Here is an 18,809-nt window from a genome sequence, read left to right as displayed (position 1 = left end):
GATCCCTATCGATTGATTTCTTCTTTGATTCCTCCATGTTTGACTCATAGTCTCCGTTTAATAATTTTGATTTCTGTGGCGAGCATCTTCGCTTTATCACAGTGTTGTGTTGTCTCCATAGAAACCAGCTGTCAGTGGGTTTCACTTGGATGAATGCGGTCTCTGTGGGCAATCCAACAACTTCTCGTAATTCTTTTCATTCTTCTTCTGATCATTTTGTTCTTTTTTTCCCCTCAGATCTGAGTCCACTTAACTCTGAACAGTGACCACAGCCAGTGTGTGACAGACCTGTCAGGTACGTACACACACACACGCACACGCACACGCACATCAATGCCTCAAAACCACTTCATTAGCCTTTCAGTTTAGGTTGCACTATCACCACTTGTGCTTTTTTTTTTCCAATTATGCCTAACAGTTACCAATAAACTGTGTATATTGGACACATTTCTCTACTCGTTTCCTTGTTCCCTCGTTTGTTTTTGTGACCCAATAATAAACAGACAAACTTGGAGTACTTAAAAACATTCTCTTGATACAGTACAGTCATTCAGTCCTGTTTAAAACTAAGCACATGATTCAGTAGCTTGTTGAACCACCTACAGCGACTATAACTTGTATTCTGAGCAACTTTATCAGTCTCTCACATTTATTGTGGAGGAATTTTGGCCCAGTCGTCTTTACTTATTGCCTGCAAACCTCGATAAACTGAAGCAGTCATTTTTGCACAGCTCTCCTAAGTTCCCACTGCAGCATTTCAATCAGGTTGAGGTCTGTACTGTGAGTCATTGCAACACTTTCATTATTTTCTCTTTCAGCCATTCTGTTGTAGATTTGCTGACGTGCTCGGGATCATTGTCCTGTTACACGACCCAGTTTCATTTAAGCTTCAGACTGCTTTAGACAGATGGCCTCATATTTTAATATTAAAATATGTTACTATACATGTTCTGGGGTGCAACCGAGCAAAGTGAAGAAATAAAATGACCACATTCACCTAATCTGGTGACAATTCAAACGTCATAAACGAGAGTTGTGGTCAAATTGAAATCTAGAAGTTGTTCTTATGTATTTGTAGGCATTTTTGGAGTGAAGTATTTCAATGACTCCTACAGTCATGTCTTACTAAGTTTGAAGCATGCAGTTTACTGCAAATTGCTTCTGAATTTAACACTGACGGTATCACAGCCTGATGTGGCTGTGGTACTTGCTGTTAGGAGTATTCATTTATTTGGGATTAGAGGGTAGGATGTTATCAGAGTGTACTTGGCATGGCTGGATGGCTCAAAGCTGTGAGCAGAGCTGTGTGTGGGGTGCTGGAGGGAGGAGGAGAAACACAAGGATAAGATAAATAAGGAGCAAGGTCATTTTTACAGTGAGCTCTGGTGCGTTTGCAGTGTTTCAGGGCTTTAGTCACACTTCCAGTCAGAGATCCAGAGTCTACAGTAGATCCAGAGTCGACCATGTAGCAGCAGTGCACCTCTGTACATTAACAAATTCTGCAAGATCACATTGGCATGCAGAGACAATAGAAATGTGCATATTTATGCTCGTAATTGTGCATAGACGATTTGTGTTCTTCTGTATCCAAGTGTTCAGAAATCCCAATTTTCCAGATTTCAGTTTTCAGATCTCAGGTTTAGACAGCAAACTTCTTTCTAATAAAGCAGCCTTTCCACTGATGAATCCTGCGCTTCAACTATCTCTCATGAACAGCTGTCTCAACAAGACCACACGGCCCCCATCAATTTTCAACAGATGAGTTCACCCTTATATCAAAACACATCAGTTCTCCTTCAGCTGCCTCTCGAACACCCGTAAAACCTGCGCTTACGCTTTAATATTTAGTGGATTACTCAACTCTTCAAAAGGGCTGCTCGTTGCGCTCCTGCTATTATTTGTGCTGTTGTCTGTAGAATGAAGTAAACCGCCGTCTTTGTGCTTGTAAATTAGTGCTTTAGTATTATTAGGTCACCCGCAGAACTTTCTACTTACATCTGTGGATTTATGTGACTGCGTTTTCACATTCCACCTTAAAAGCTGCTGGTAGCGGCAGGTTTAGGCATTAATGAGTAAAAATAAAAGACATGTTGTAGCAGCTCAAACTGTAAAAGTTAACGGAACGCTGTTAGAAGAATTAATTTTTCTTAAAGTCACTGGACTTTATTCACTGCTGAAGATGGCTGACTTTTTTCTTATTAATCTTTAATGACAAATATTATTTATAATTTGTTACATGCACAGTCAGGTCCATAACTATGTGAAAAATAAAAACATTTTATAATTGTTATTTCTTTTCACCAGCACAATTGATTTGAAATGAGACTGTAATTAAAGGATATACTTTTGGCTTAAATTTAAGATGCATGAAAAAATATTGCATTTCCAGTTTAAGAATCACAATTGTAGTTGTTTTTTTTTTCGTTTTGTTTTTTTTTAAACCATATGTCCATTTTCACAGGCTAAAAAAACCAATCAGCTAGTTGTTTGATAAGCCTTTTTATAGCCACTTGTCTTTTGTTTCCTCGTTATTCAGCACGATAAAAGTCAAGCCCAAGTGTTTAATTTGTATTTGATAACTCTTAATGGGAACTGTCAAAGAGGTGTTGATGCAAGCGATGGAGGGCTTCATTAGACTTGAAACAAAACAGTCTTATCAGAGAGATAGCAGAAACTTAATTGTTGATTTAACCACCACTCTTGGCGCATTCTCAAAAAGAAGGAATGCACTGGCCAGCTCAGCAACGGCAAGAGGTCTCAAAGACAACAGAAGATAAAGTAGAGTGAACAAAATCCCTTCGCACCATTTGGCCAAGCCAAGAGTATTCTTGTAGGCGATAAGGCGTCATAGTCTAAAGTCTGCAATCAAGAGTCGCCTTCCTGAATGTAAATACAGAGAGTTTACCTCAAGATGCAAACCACTGACGCTTAAATAGAAACATGAGATCAGAGTTTAGATCAGAGAAAAGATCAAAATACTGTTTGAAAGGGTTAAATCAACTGGAATGTGTATGAAAACAGTGGCAACAGAACAGTATTTAGAAGACTGGAGACCACATCATCTGTCCATCGTGGTAAGGCGGTGTTATGGCACGGGCATGTTATGCAGCTGAGTCTTTCATGATATGACTGCTGCTTGAAGTATCTGCCAGATCCCACAAAAGCTATGGTTATCTATAGTACAGATCAATAATGACCCAACACACCTGCAGTGCCACACGTTATTCCCAGAACATTAGCACTGCTAGTAACAAGAACCTTCCTTGCTATGCCCTAGACTAGTGGTGAATGGCGCCATAACATCTTAGGATGGCATGCTGACGTAATCAAAACAGGGACCTGCAGTGCTTTCTCAAATTGTTCATTCTGTATTTAGTGGTTAGTCGAACAAAATTCGAAAAAGTTAGGGCGACGTTCTTTGAATCTGACACATACAACGAATGCAAATAGAGAACCTAACAGTCGACATTGGCAGCAGCATGAAGAAATTAACATAATGTATAAGAAAATGAAAAGGCATTGGTATTCATAGTAATCTTTTTTTTTTTTTTAAACAAACGTATAGATGTTATTGACAGTGATGTCTCACCTGTGTGTTGTCTGTGTATTAACACGTGGATATTTAGGTTTTTAAATTCACTATTATCTTTTTTTCTGCTCCAGGTGATCTGTCTGGTGCAATGATGATGTCAGTAGACGTGACCAATCGTAACGGCCCCGCCGCCACGCCCCCCACCTCACTCAGCCTTCGCTCTTCACACAACCAGCTCCTCACCAGCGATGTCATCAAACAAGGCTCCGCCACTCCTCCCAAATGTCGGAAGAAGTATGCGCTTACCAGCATCCAGGCCGCCATGGGCCTCGGTGAAGTGGTGCCACCTTCATCAGCATCATCATCTCCATCGTCATCCCCGTCACAGTCCTCAACTCCCAACAATCCCAAACTAGCAAAGAACGGGGCGAACCAGCTTCGTAAAGCTGGCCAGGACCACAACAAAAACACAACTGACCCTGATTCGATGGATTTAGAAATAATAGCAGATGACCTAAATGTCAACATGGCAGAGGAACAAGACAGTCACACTCTTACCAATAATGATCGAGAGGAAGATGCCGACCTTAACCCAGATACTCACAGTGATGCAGAGGCTGAGCAGACGACAGAGCCTGACTTGGACTGTAACATAAACACGACTGTGGAGCTCAAACTGAGCAGCAGCACGGCTGATTTGGACTTTGACTCAGAGGACACCAATGACATCAGCATCTTGTCTGAGAAGGAAATGATGTCAAAGATGAAGATCGAGGAAGATGAGATGGTGGGGGAAGAGGAAGATGAGGAGACGAAGCCTTTACTGACAGTCGACAGTGAGCCCCCTGTGAAGAACCACAAAGTTTCTCCAGGCCTGGAGCTCATTTCTGACCTCCACTCCAACCTCAAGCTCCTCAAATCTGGCAAGAACTCTCCGGTACCCCCTCCTCCTTCCCCACCCAAGCAACCCAGTCCAGAAGACACTCCCCTGCTCTCCATGGCCTCCTGCCCCTCCTCTTCCTCCTCATCCTCCTCTCCAGAGACGAAGAAGGACAGAAGAACTGGCGCAAAGACAGACTGTGCATTGAACCGCATCCAGAATCTGAACCCCAGTGACGAAGAGTTGAGCTGGACTACCTTGTCCCAGGAGAGCAACTCGCCAGAGGAGACAGGTACGCACACGCACAGACACACACAGAGCCCATGAAGCTTTAATGCAGTAAACTTTACTGTTATTTACAAATATTTAGTGTAGTTTTTATGCGAGTCTTATGTCAGCTACTGTGGTATGTTTTGTTTTGGGGGTTTTTCCCCTCCTGCTGTTTAGTGGTTTCACCGTCCTCTCTACTGATGATGACATGTTTCCATTTACCCAGAGTGTGTGTGCATGCACATTCGAGTGTGTGTGTGTCCGTCCATTTGTGGATATGCAGAGCTCAAGCATTGCTTAAACAGAATAACAAAAACTCCAGCCTCCAGTAAATCTCCCAGAATCCCTCAGGCACAGGAAGTGCCCTTGTAACCTCATGGGGGTTGGTGTGCCAGATCAGCTGTGTCCTGTTTCCAGCTTCATCCTGAGCATATGTGTGTGAACCAGCCTTAACTTGATGCATAAACTAGCTGCCAATATCTTGGTGTGTTAGATGTTTTTTCCCCCCCTCATCTTAAAGCTCCACAGAAAGGAGCTGCTTTCCTCTCCCCTGTAGCACCTGTATTCGTCTGTATTGATCAGCTACCTTGAGCTTCATCACTGTTATATATCTGTGAATACAAGCATCTGGTCTCTGCAAATATTAGATAATGGATAACCTTTCCATAAGAACCTGTAAGCTGGGTCAAGAGAAAAGCTGTAGTCTGCTGTTAGTCTAACATAGTTTTAGTTTTAATTAACTACAATAATTACCTTCTCTATGTGTGCAAATCCTGAACTTTAAAAATGAAAACTAATAAAGACTAATACTGAACAATTTTAAATAAAAATGTAACTGAAAGAAGCGCATCCACTCTAGAAGTTGACTTAAAAACTAATTAAAATACAGAAAAAGTAATAACCCTGAGACACAGAGTGACTGAGATATTCTTAGTTGTTCAATTTCTGTTCCTCTCAGCCTGTAATGATGGGCATAATGATGGCACTGACTAATATTTAATATATAGACATAGAAAAGAAATCAGATGTGGCCCTACTTTACATCTGTATGTTTCTTCTGTCTTTGGTTACTTTGTAGATAATTTCTCTTTTTAAACCTTTAGATATAAAATATCTAGGAAAAATTGTATTGTTTAGATTGCAAACAGCTACTCAGTTTTGCCACTATTATTATTATTATTATTATTATTATTATTATTATTGTTCATTGTTACATAGCTTTGAGGATAAACTTTTGCGTGATATTTAGAGTTTGAGAGTCTCCATCTGTCGCGGGTCTCTTGCTTTCTTGTATTTGCATGTTGGCTACGTCTGTAGAAGGTCTCTTCAGTTCACTGTTGTTCTTTGCCAGCGTTATGTTAAAATCTGGGTATGGAGTTTTTTTTGGGGGGGGCACTTAAAACTTGTGGTTTAGTGTAAGACGAGCAAAACACATCCGTGCTCCTGCAGAATAGCAGCTGGTCCTGCGACATAAGCATATGGGCACTTTAGTGTTCCTCATAGCTTGTCATATAAACAAAGCCTCCAGATTAACAGAAAGAAGAGGCTGTGGTCTCAGCTGTAAACGGTGCCGTCTTTCTGAGTTGGTGAGTTGTACTGCTGCTTTTTTTTTTTTTTTTTTTTTTTTTTTTGGCTCTCTGATGACTCACAGTCTCAAGTTGAAGGCTCTGAGCATCTGTGTAACTCATTTCTCTACAAGTTGGATTACCAGCAGCTTGCATTTTTACAGTTTTACTGTCGTGCTGTCTGGATTTCAGGATTACATTTTCATGTGTTCATTTGTCCAGGATTTCATTGTGTATAAAAGCCTATCTAGGGATGTGCATTGCAAATTAGTTAAGGCTATAAATGCTGGGCTGTATGGCACTGTTCATGTTACATACCTGTCTCTATACAGAAAATTAATAAACTAAAGTAACTGTCTTTCAGATCCGTCTTTGCTTATTTGCAGTGTCATTTAAGAGAGAACCAAGACCATGATGTATGTAGTGAGGAGCTCAGTAAGGAAGCAAATGACTAGTTAAATTGTATATGTCACTTTCATCCCCACAGGCCTATATAATCAAGCACCTTGGCATGCAGACTGCTTATACAAACATTGTGAAAGAATGGGTCGCTCTCAGGCGCTACATGAATTCCAGGATGGTATCATGACAGGATGCCACCTGTGCAACAAGTCTGGTCGTGACATTTCCTCGCTACTAAATATTCCACAGTCAGCTGTTAGTGGTATTATAACAGAGTGAAAGCGATTAGGAACGACAGCAACTCGGCCACGAAGTGGTAGCCCACGTAAAATCCCAGAGTGGAGTCAGCGGATGCTGAAGCATATAGTGTGCAGAGGTCGCAGGACCACTAAACTTCATGTGGGCTTCAGTTTGGCTGAAATACAATGACTAGACAGCTTCATCGAATGGGTTTCCATGAATGAACAGCTGCATCCAAGCCTTACATCACCAAGCAGTGGTGTAAAGCATGCGACCACTGCGCTGTAGAGCAGTGGAGACGTGTTTGCTAGACTGACGAATCATGCTTCTCTGTCTGGCAATCTGACACATGACTCTGGGTTTAGCTATTTCCAGGAAAACGGTACTTCCCTGACTGCATTAGGACAATTTCATGCTCCAAACTGTGTGGGAACAGTTTGATGATGGTCCCTTCCTGTTCCAACATGACTGCACACCAGTGCACAAAGCAAGGTCCATAAATACATGGATGAGCGAGTTTGACTGCCCTGCAAAGAGACCTGACCTCAACCTGATAGAACACCTTTGGGATGAATTAGAATGGAGACTGCGAGCCGGGCCTTCTCAGTGTCTGACCTCACAAATGTGCTTCAGGAAGAATAGTCAAAAGATTCCTGTAAATACACTCCTAAACCTGTGGAAAGCTTTCCCAGAAGAGTTGAAGCTGTTCTAGCTGCAAAGGGTGAGCTGACGTCATATTAAACCCTATGATTTAAGAATGGGATTTCACTCAAGTTCATGTGCGTGTGAAGGCAGATGAGAGAATACTTTGGACAGTATAGTGTATCTATCCAACACCTAGCTGCCCATACTGTAGTGCCCCCTATCTGCTTTTGTCAAACTCATGTTGACAAATCTGTGTTGTTTTCCCAGCAGTGTGATAGATTCCTCTGTGGGGATTGTGGGCTAGAGGGCTGGTATGACCCTGCTTTCACACAGAGGTGGCAAAACACAAAATACAGAGTCTAAGAGGGTCCTTCAAGCCCTATTTATAGAAGTCCAACATTATCGCACAACATCCTGCGCTGTAAAACAGAATTCATGGTACAGCATTCGTGATAGTTTGTGTAGGTATTTGAAGTATTTTGGGACGTGCAACTGTGCAGTCTGTCCAAAAACCAATGCTGATTAGAGCAGCAGTGGAGAACAGTGGAGTTCACCGCAAAGAGCAAACAAAATTAAAGTTCCTGTTCTGACTCAAGTTAGTAGCTAAGCTAAAGGACCAACAACCATTGCCCAGACAAGTAGGAAACAGTTACTGGCTGTGGTGTCAGGGGACAACTACATGTACACCAGTGTTCGGCCAGGTTGGTCCCTTAACTCACGCACAGTATAACTGAATGGTGATTAGTGCCAAAAAAGCAACGCGTGATGCTCAAAGTGTGTTTGAGACAGTTGCATGTCTCTCTACCTCTCTGACCCACCTCGTCCTCGCACCTCCACTGGATGAGATGCTGAATAAAAGCCGATCTGGAGGTTGCCAGGACAACCAAGAGAGGCTGGAAAAGAGGGAGAAAATAATAAACCTAGAAATTCGATAAGGATGACTGTGCCACATTTTTAGCCTCCTTCCATGTGCCCCGGCTGCATGTTTGGTTTAGGACAGGAAAGGGAGGGTAGAGCTTTCTTTTTTCTTTTGTTTTGTTTTGTTTTCTTGTTGATGTGGCTGATGCTCCAGATAGAGAGGGGAGAGACAAGCAGCAAACACAGCTCGGCTGCAGGGGGAAACAGCTCCCCCCCCCCCCCCCGTATAATTCTCTATGTTTGTCTTTCACTCCTGTTTTCTTCAGTCGCAGGCTCTCCATCCTTTTTTTTGCTCCTCCTCTCATTCACTCTTTCTCCCCATGTTTTTTTTCCTACTGCCTCTCTCTTCACGTCATGTTTTCTCTACCTCTCTGCCTTGATTTGTCCCCCCTCCTCTCTCTCTCTCTTTCTCTTTCTCTCTCTTTCCCTCCCTCCCTTCCTCTCTCTCTCCCTCCCTCCCTTCTTGGTCTCCTCACCCCCTCTGCTGCGGTGTCCCCCTCACTCTGATCACTGCTTCCTTCTCTCTCTTTCCATCTCTGTCTGGGCTTCTCTCTTTGGTTACAGCATTGGGTTTTGCTGTATGAGAGGCAGCTAGCTAACTATGATGCTGGGAAAAGACTACATGCTGGCCATTGTGATTGTCAATTACGAGGGTAGGTGCATTTTTACGGAGTTGGCCGGAAGCTGGACTGTTGTCTTAGAGTTTGAATGCTGTCTGAGCGCGCATGTGTCTGTGTCTTCCTACATGGGGATGAAGTTTATTTCTGTAATGACATCATCTGCAGAAACAGTCAGGTTTGTTCATGCTGTGTTAGTATGTTCATGCTGGTGTGCATGTGTGGGGTTATCTGCTGAGAAAGTGTGTGTGTCTGTATGTGTTTTGCTCCAGAAGCTTGCAGCTCTCCCCCTCCCCCTGCTTAACTGTACTCTGGCATGCAGCTGCATGCTAACCGAGGCTATCACAGGCTAACTGCTACGTAGGTCCCCATTTCCACCAGCTGCGTAGGTGCACTTTAACAGCATCAGTGTAAGCACACCAAGTCTCCTAATGCTGTTTCCTTACTTGCCACATTGGTTGCAGAGAGTGACACTGATAACTTTGAGTCATCGTGTAGCCCTCAGACCTTTCCAGCCAGAGATCTCCTCTCTCTTTTCTCCTTCAGTGTTTCTCTGTAATGTTGTTTATGCAGATGCATTAATCCACATCCAGTAGTCATCTCATGCTGGCACCCATTCTAAGTCACCATCTTTCCTCTCGCTCACAGCAGATGGAGACGCTCAGATTCTCTCTCTTGTAGTTTTATTTGCTCTGACCTATTTTTCATTCTCAAAAGACTCCAACTCCCAGCAGTCAGTGCACCACCACACTGTCTTGAGCCCTGAGGGATGTCCTTATCTCCCAGCGTGTGCGTTTTTCTATATTTTCTGTGATTTATGCTCTTTGAGATAAACTGAAGTCTTAATAACTTGTGTGTGCACGCATGTGTGTCTGAGTGCCATCACAGTCTGGCCCGACCTCGTTGTCACAATGACATATGGCCTGCTGTCGTGGCAACGAGCCCACTCGCTGCGTTTCATCAGCATGGTCAGCAGTTCAAGAACGCCTTGCAATCACACAAACGTACATAAATACACGCAGCACCAGCTGACCGGCCCCTTGGAGCTTATATCACCTTTATGAGTTGCTACATCCCCGACAGAGTTTGGGATCGTCTTTACTACGCCTGCCACGACATCATTTCCACACAGGCACACAAAGATCCCATCAATACTTCACTCTGTCTGTGTGTGTGCACGTGCATGTGCATGCTGCCAGGAAACTGCAACCTTCACATGAGATGACTTTTAGTCCAAGAGTGAAGAAAAATTAATTTAAGTACTCCATCTCCACAGAGTGTGTTTGTGTGTGCGTTTGTGTTTTCAAGGTAACAGCTGTAGCTCCTCTAAATATATCACTGCCCAATAAATTATGCTAACAGACATCTGCTCTGTTTGCTGATGTTGTGTTCTGTTGGTGGAGGAAAGTTTAATTTTCACATAAATCTGTACATGCATATATTCTGAGAAGCAGACTAAAGCACAGATGAGACTTTTGCTGTATTTGCATCTCGACTTTGGAACAGTCGCCTCTTCACCATTAGGACCTCACCAACACTTGACATGTTTAAAACCCCCTGTAAGACACATCCTTACTCCTTTGAGCTTTTGACACTTTTCTTTTTCCCTTGTCTTTTTGATTTTGAGCTTAAGGTTTTCTGTGTATTAGGGTTCTTTGTTCTGTATTGTTGATAATCTGGCTTTCTGGTATTTCTAAGGGTTTATGGTTCTTTTTTTCCTTATTGCTGATACGAGTTCCCTTTGGTGTTGTTTCATGCCATTACTTCTGTGTTCCCGTTCAAGTCCTTAAGCTCTGTAGCCTTCTGCTTATGATGGTAATTCTGCTTTTTTTTTTTTTTTTTTTTTTTTTAGGTTCTCATGAAATTCTCGTTATCTGTGTCTTTAGTTCCTTTACTAGTTTGTTAATCCCTGTTTCTGTTCTCATTCTTTTTCTTCAGTCTTCTGTCCATATTTCTGGTATTTCTATGTCATTTTCACATGTGTGAGTCTGCCATCTGTTAGTTCCCGTCTTACTTTGGTAGTCTTTTGTCTCTTGTCTCTAGTTTTACTTCCCCTGTCTTGTTATTCTTGATTTGTTGCTGCTGTGTTTCCCACCTGTTTCCTTTTCTCTCATTACCATGTGTGTATTTATTGTCCTCCCCCTATACTGTGTGCTCTCTTGTTTTGTGTGCTTCCCTATAGTCCTGGATTTGTATTCTTGGCTCCTGTCCTGTTTAGGGTTTTTTGTGTATTTAAGGAAGACTTGACCATTAAAGCTGTTTTGAGGTCATTTCCTGTCTCATGAGTCCTGCATCTGGGTCCTAATCCCACCTTCTCCACAGGGTTTCATGAGTATTTAATTCTATGCACTTTACTGTTACGGAGTATTACCCCTCTTCTTTCCACTTAATTGAGCTGTATGTCGAACAATGAACAGCTTTGTGTATGCAGTTTAACTACTATGTTGCTTTGACTATATTTAACCTATAGCTTTCCTATGTATAAAAATGTGAAGGGGAAAACGTCACCACTATGGGAGAGATGAGACACAATTTAATGGTGGGTGGAGAGGAAATGCTCACAGGAAGTCCTAAAGCTATCTGAGCCTATAACAGCTAAACTGAGGGATCGGGGTCACCTGAAAGTTTTGAGTTGAAGAGAGGACGTCTCTTCTGAATCTAAACTGGTAGATGGGTCCACAAGTGTAGGGCCTGATAACTGAAGGCTCTGTCTCCCATTCTACTGTTAGAAGCTCCAAGATACCATAGGTAGGATTATTTGGTACTACAAGGAGTTTAACGTTAAATCGAAGAACAACAGATCACACACCCATGGAAATCAAGCGGCACATTTATCTAAAACAGGGTTCAGTGAAGACGCTAACACAATTACCAGGGCCAGTGAAGAACAATTCCTCATTTGTGTCACGCTGAATAAACTGTAATATGTTACTGAGTGGGTCGCTCATTGAGAAAGTGTCTCAGCTGCTTTAGAAATCCTGATATCTGTGTGTTTGCTATTTCTTTTTTTGCCCGTGTGATATCTTTCATTTAAAAAGTGTGTAGGGCTTTGTTTAACAAATGCTACAGAAGTGCTTTACAGGCGTTCTTGTGCACATAGAGATATGGTTTGTTAAAAGGGACAGCTGCAGCAGATGCTGGTAATCCAGCTCAGCTGTTGACGTAGCTCAATGTGGGTTCACTTTGAATTAACTGTATGGTGCAAAAACAGCCACAGAGACGGGAAGTTTGGGGGGAAACGGAGCAGGAGAATGATGGCCTTACACACTCCATCCATCCAACCATCCAAATGTGCGTTTTTCTTCCACCAGATATTTGGAGTGAGCAGTCATTCCAGACAGACCCTGACCTGCCTCCAGGATGGAAGAAGATTACAGACATGGCTGGTATCTACTACTGGCACATTCCTACAGGCACCACTCAGTGGGAGCGGCCCGCCACTCATCCACAGCCCCCTGGACAGATGGAGTCCACGGCCCTGGGTGACCACTCAGCCTCAACACCACGTAAACCTTCCCTGGGCTCACTCAGCCCCTCACCCACTCCAGACCACGAGGTGAGGGACATTACAATAAAGTGAAAAACATCACTTTAAGTCTGTGCTTTCAACTGCTTATAAGAAATACATGGATCAGACTTCACATTATGACCACTGTGGATGTTAATTTGGCACATACCACCTACCTAATCTTGCTGCAGACCATGTGCAGGATTTGCTTGAGAAATGAGTCCGATCCACAGAAGCCCCACCTCAAAACTTACAGGACTTAAAGGATGTGTTGCTAACATCTTGGTGCCAGATACCACAGCACACCTTCAGGGGTCTAGTGGAGTCCATGCTTTGATTGGTCAGGGCTGTTTTACCAGTATAAGAACACGATATTAGGCAGATGGTCATAATGTTAAGCTTGACCATGAGTTTGACTAAGTCATGCTTTCAAAATGCATTTTTTTTCTTCACAATAAGAACTGCCTGGTCTTAAGTCTGAATTTATGATTGATTTAGTGACTGTGATGTACAGTGTCTATTTGGTATAACCTGTACAGCACTTTGGTCAACTGAGGTTGTTTAAAATGTCCTATAAAAAATAATCTTTGACTAATTTGCATAGAAAACAGTAATTTTTTTCTTTTTTGTAGTTGAGAATACATTCTGACGAAGGCAATCAGCTGACAGCATAAGTGAAGAGATGAAGGGAAAGTAATGCAGTCAAACAATTTGATTTAAAAACAAAGTAATAAAGTCAAACTTTAATGCAGTGAAGGTAGTGTATCTATTACTGGCTACAATGCAATTTAGTTGATAATGAAATTTCTCGACTCTTAATAACAGCTAAGCATTAATAAAACTGGAAATGTCACAGCGATTAAAATGAAAATGTTTATATTGAGCTTTGAATTAGCATAAATCAACAAAACCGCACACAGCACAGAATAATTATGAGGAAAACTGTAATAACACCTATGTTGGAAATGAATTAAGCACTCTGTGCTGCTCTTCTGGGAATAATATGTACATGACTTGTACTTAACGCTGCTGTGAGTTTTTATGAACAGGTATTTTTACAATTTATAATATTTATGCAACTGACATGAGGACCAGTCGGTGCTGCTGACAGCAAGATTGTCAAGTGCAATTGACGAGCGTTTCTCTAAACAAGAGGGGAAAAAAATTTATTTCTTGAATCCATTAATCATCGTTGACTCCAATAAATATGGATTAAACAGTGTGTCTTTATTTTTTTAATACCTCTGTGTTTCCATGTGCTTATAGTCATGCCAGGCCGAGATCTTCTTCAGGGGGTCGACTCGCTCGGGCAGCACCACCTCTGACAGCTCAGTGGAGCCTCTGTCCACTCACGAGCCCACACTCCCCACATGTGGATTTGTGAACAGCTGTTACTTTGTAAGCCACCATCATTTTTGTGTTACATTGTACTTCACAGGAGTCTGTGATATTCATCATGGTTTGCAAGAGTTATTTTCACGCTTCCATGTGTCAGTTTTAAACGTGCATCAAAGCAGCTGGGTAAAGGGAGTGAGAGGGAGAGCACCACTGACACTCCAGTCCGGTAGCAGAATACAAGAACACTGAGCCGATCAATCAGTCAATCATGTAGAATGATGGGTGGAAATGTAGAGAGGAAAGGAGATGGATAGAGAGCGGCCCCATGTAGATAAAATATCGATCCAGTGAGAATGGACTGATGTTGACAGATGGATGTGCCTCAATCTCATTCTGGCACATCCATCTGATGCGATCGAGCTCCAGACTGCTCGAGTATCACCCAGCTGCACAAAAGCTAAAATGGCAGACAGACCAACTCGGTGCAGCAGGATGTCACTAAACAGAGTCTCATCATTTCTCTCTCTGATGTCTCTTTAGCCCCGCTCCACGTCTCTGCAGGGTGTGGATCAAGACTGTCGCTCTCTGCGTCACGAAGATGAGGACAAGGTAGGAGTCCCAATCTGCCCTCAGACTTGTAGCATCTTTTTTCACTTTTTCCTTAGTTCTGTAAATAATTCCTTCTGCACCCGTACGTGTATATTACTGTATTTGCCTCCTTGTATCATATATAGAGGAGTCAGTAAGTGTTTGGACTCTGACACTTCAGCATGCCTTCCCTCATAAAGACAACATTTGACAACCAGAGACTCACCCCTCAGTTCAGAAGAGAGCTCCTAGTAAGCTTTCAAGGGGCAAAGACTGGGAACAAGTGTAATGGTCATCGGACATCAGCTGCAGTCACTATAACATCTAGTATTTAAGCTTTTAGTAGTGTGACTTTTATAATGATTTTCTAGTTATATTGATGTCTTTTTCTACTTTTTGTCATCTCTTTGCACACTTTCAGTGTAACTACTGTATCTTTGTGCTGTAGTAAAGCTTGAAAACGACAGAAATGGTGTCACGGTCTAAACAGTTGCTGACGGGTCCTGTATGTTTGTGTCGCTTACATTCTACTAATCAAGAATCGACAGATTCTCAGTAGCGAGGTGAATGTTCAATGGGAGCAAAACGAATCGGGGAAAACACGGAAAGTCCCGTTGGACTCTTCTTGGCACTTTTACTTTTATTTAGGAAATGTTTTGCTGCTTTGCTCCGTATTGCAACCAGATCTGAGTGTAGAGTAAGCTGGTTAGGTAACAACATTGTTCTGTCTTTATCCCCTTGCCCCCCTCTCCACCCAACCTTTGACTCCCAATCCTTGACCCGCCACTGTGTGTGTGTGTGTGTTTGTGTCTTAACGCCGAATATAGAAACAGGTGTGGAGTGAATTTGGCGGAAAAATTGATAGTGAAATGTGGAAGGCAAGTATAATGCACTCGGTGTCAGTGAGTCTTGTTCTTGGTCTAACCTCACCAACTATTTGAGTGTGTGCATTTATACATCCTGTGCTGAAGTTCACTGCCTGGGCAAAAAGCATGCGTGGCTGATGCTTGAACGTAAAAATATCTGCACAAACCGCAGCCTTTGATCATGCCTGATGTGTAAGAACATGTCTGTTTACTCGACTCCAGCGACACATTAGGTTGTTTCTTTCTTTACATACGCCAGTAATATATTTTCATCTTTCTGTTCTGCTGGCACAGATCTGACTGCGTATTCACACACCAGTGTGTGTACATACCACATAAACCTTTTCCTTTCTGAATGCAGCATGCCCCATTACACATAACACACCAATGCCATTTATCCATCCAGCAGCAGCAGCAGCAGCAGCATTCGCTCCACACTTGGATGCATGCTGGCATTCACGCTGAAGGGTCAGAATTTACATCTGTTTCGTGTCTTGTAGCGCCTCTACCACAGGAGCTTGTGCCCCATGAATTTTATGACGGTTACACATAGGTGTTTCAGTTTATAGCGGTAATATTTCTGGACATTGCCACAGATCTGGCTGGAGCAAAATGACCATCAATCCTGTGAAAATAATCTGTTTTTTAGGAGGGCTGAGGAAGAAATCCAACCACACAGAGTAATTTTATTTTTTTTAATAGTAGGAATCCCTAAAACCTATCCATATTAACATTAAAAGGATAATGCCAGCTCATCTTCTTATTGCTTGTTGTTAAATCTGGATGTCTTCATCAGAATCTTATCTGACTGCACTTACTCCTGTTGGATCATTCAGTTTTGTTTTGTTTTTTTAATTCAGGAGAGTGTTTCAGTAACAAAGCCACTATCAAAACAATCAGTTTATATTCTCATACAGTATTCCAGGTTGCATGTGTAAAAGATGCTTTAGGGTGGAACCCCTGCTGGATACGGAGGCTTATTTTGCTATGATTTTCACATATGTGCATCAGGACCTGCAGGCAGCCACAGTGAACCCCGACCCCAGTCTGAAAGAGTTTGAGGGTGCTACGCTTCGCTACGCGTCACTCAAGCTAAGGTAAAATACAGAAGACACAAAAATCCATCCAGCCTCTGTGCATGAATCTCTGAAAGCCTCCAGAGCTGCAGTTATTAAACAGATTGTCTTGTATTTTAATCTCTTCTTTGTTTCTTGGAGATTGTATTTAATTAAAGTGTAACAGGTTTAGCCAAAGCAGCCAGTTAGATCCTCTCTTCAGGAAAAGGGTCCATGTTCTGCTAGTGTATCGACTGCTTGTAGCTTCTGTAAATTCACACATCAGACAGAAACCTTGCTAACAAAGCAGCTAATAGTTCTCTCATGTTTAAACTATTTTCAGGAGCCGTCCAGCAGCAGAAGAAGAAGAATCCAGCAGTATTAACAGTGACCCTGAAGCAAAGGTAAAACCCTTTTCCTGAACTTTATTCACGTAAAGGTCAGCATTACGCACTGGCCTTCGAATGTCTTTATAATGTGTGGTCTTAGACACAGGACAGGCTGACTCAGGTGAGGTTGTTCTGTAGCTGCTGCCTCTGTATTTAAAAATGGTATGAATTAACTTAAAAGATCATTTTAGAATTTAAGTGCCAAACAAGCTACTTTTTATAAAAGTACTTCAATTTTTTCAGTGTCTAAAGTTCGTCATTCCAGACTTTTACTTGGCTTGTCTAATCCTTTAAACGGTTAAAGTTACACTCGGCTTTCCAGCACTCATGATCTGCTGCTGTTGGTATTGGATGACTTTATTTTGTGAAAGAAGAGAAAGCTTGCCCCCCAGTGGTGGAAGAGGAAAATACAAGTGTGCAGTGGTGGACCCCTCTTTAAGCATCCAAACCAGAAATTCAAATGAGACATTTAAGCCTTTAAGGAGTCTCAGGCTCAGTAAAACTTACTACTCTGGAGGATGGCATTCATTTGCAAAAGGTCACCTCGGGGTATAAATTAAATTTTAATTTGCTCAGTGTTACTCAGACCCACTGCATTCTGTCATAAGCTGCAGCAGATTCCGGTGAGACTAAAATAAATGAACACAAACCACAATAACCACAAAATGTCCTGACAATAAAGCACAAAAAACTTGTACACATTCATTACATTTATGCATGTTGGTATTTGCACACTATCATACATACTGTCTAAGGTTTTTTTTTTTTTCATTTCCCACCCAGTTTCATCAGATAGTTATAATTTCCCTTCATCTAAAAACCAAAGTTTTTCAAACATGTCAGCCATGTTCCTTAATTTGTGCCCCATTTTGTCTATAAATAACAATTATTGTATTATTGTTTTCACTTTGATTAAATTTTAAGGTTTATTTGAAACTATTTAAGACGTGTGACAGTTTTTACATATCATCCCTTATTTTGATAGATTGAGAGAAGAAAATGTGATTATTTTGACCACAGTTCTTCCAGCAGTATTAAGTAAGAATTAGGAAATATTTAATTTAATGAGCACTTTTCTTGCAAGTCATCGGTTGTTTAATAATTTGCCATGAATTAAACACGCTGATACATGTCCAAGATACATTGCCTTAAGTACCTTTATGGAGTTATTTATCATTAAACTTTTGATATAGTCCCTTCTTAAGGTCATGTGTAAAGTGATGTGTTGTAATGTAATATTGAACCTACAAATATCAATATAAATTGCATATATCAAAAGATTTGCTAAATTAGATTTTACTCATTTGCACATGTAACAAAGTGTTACATGTGCATAAATACAACAAATGGGTCATTTTAGCCTGTTGGTAGGTGGTTGCTAGGCATCGTGTGACATCATGAAACCAGTCATAGATGAGAACCGTCAGCAGACTAAGATGTAGGAGGATTTCAATTTTGTTCTAGTTTCCAACCTTTTTCCTCATTTTGTCTTTTTTGTACCCACTGTTGCTTCTGATTCTCCTGATGGTGGTATTATTATAATAATAATAATAATAATAATGATAATAATAATAATAGTAGTAGTAGTATTAATTGTTAAAGTGCTGAAAAAGGTTCAAGGTGTGTTTGGCTCATCAGAGTTTAAACTCAGTGGGTTGGTTGGTGTCCCAGCCTTCACAGTCCTTAGGCAGCAGTGACACTGTGATGAAGACCAGACACAAACACATGCCTGCAGCTCGGGCTTTTGATATGGCAACACGCTCGGACACTCGCATGTTACAGAGAAGCAAATCAGCCATTGCTCTTTTAAGATTGGAGTGATCGTTTTTCTGCCTACAAAAGAAGTTAATTACGTATTAGATCTCACTCTAAAGCAGTTTCAGCCTAGCATGAGTGGAAACATGACTGCATTAGAACAAACTTGCCACGAGTTGGTGTGACTGTGACGGTCTCTGTCTCCCTCCCTGACCTATATAGAGTGCAGAGTGCTTTCTGA

The 18,809-nt window shown here is 41.7% G+C and overlaps 1 protein-coding gene across 8 annotated transcripts in view; it reads left to right on the top strand.

Annotated features, from left to right (window-relative positions):
* The window catches only part of apbb2b (amyloid beta (A4) precursor protein-binding, family B, member 2b), a 55,630-nt gene that overhangs the window by 17,452 nt on the left and 19,369 nt on the right, over positions 1 to 18,809 (top strand). For 5 of the 8 annotated variants that reach the window (XM_013275704.3, XM_003452191.5, XM_005456899.4 and 2 more), the window contains exons 3-10: positions 238 to 295; positions 3,664 to 4,704; positions 12,381 to 12,625; positions 13,844 to 13,975; positions 14,456 to 14,524; positions 15,331 to 15,381; positions 16,381 to 16,466; positions 16,768 to 16,828. In XM_013275704.3, the coding sequence (XP_013131158.1) occupies positions 3,681 to 4,704; positions 12,381 to 12,625; positions 13,844 to 13,975; positions 14,456 to 14,524; positions 15,331 to 15,381; positions 16,381 to 16,466; positions 16,768 to 16,828 (1,668 nt within the window). In that variant the 5' untranslated portion in view covers positions 238 to 295; positions 3,664 to 3,680. Of the gene's footprint in view, positions 1 to 237; positions 296 to 3,663; positions 4,705 to 8,969; positions 9,106 to 12,380; positions 12,626 to 13,843; positions 13,976 to 14,455; positions 14,525 to 15,330; positions 15,382 to 16,380; positions 16,467 to 16,767; positions 16,829 to 18,809 lie in introns of those variants that run through there. The other 3 variants (XM_019359896.2, XM_005456902.4, XM_005456901.4) reach the window with 2 other exon arrangements.

Source organism: Oreochromis niloticus, linkage group LG6 (assembly GCF_001858045.2).
Source record: "Oreochromis niloticus isolate F11D_XX linkage group LG6, O_niloticus_UMD_NMBU, whole genome shotgun sequence".
In the NCBI taxonomy this organism is placed as follows: domain Eukaryota; kingdom Metazoa; phylum Chordata; class Actinopteri; order Cichliformes; family Cichlidae; genus Oreochromis; species Oreochromis niloticus.
Note: the sequence above shows the minus strand (reverse complement) of the source record. Positions and strands in the feature narration are given on the sequence as shown.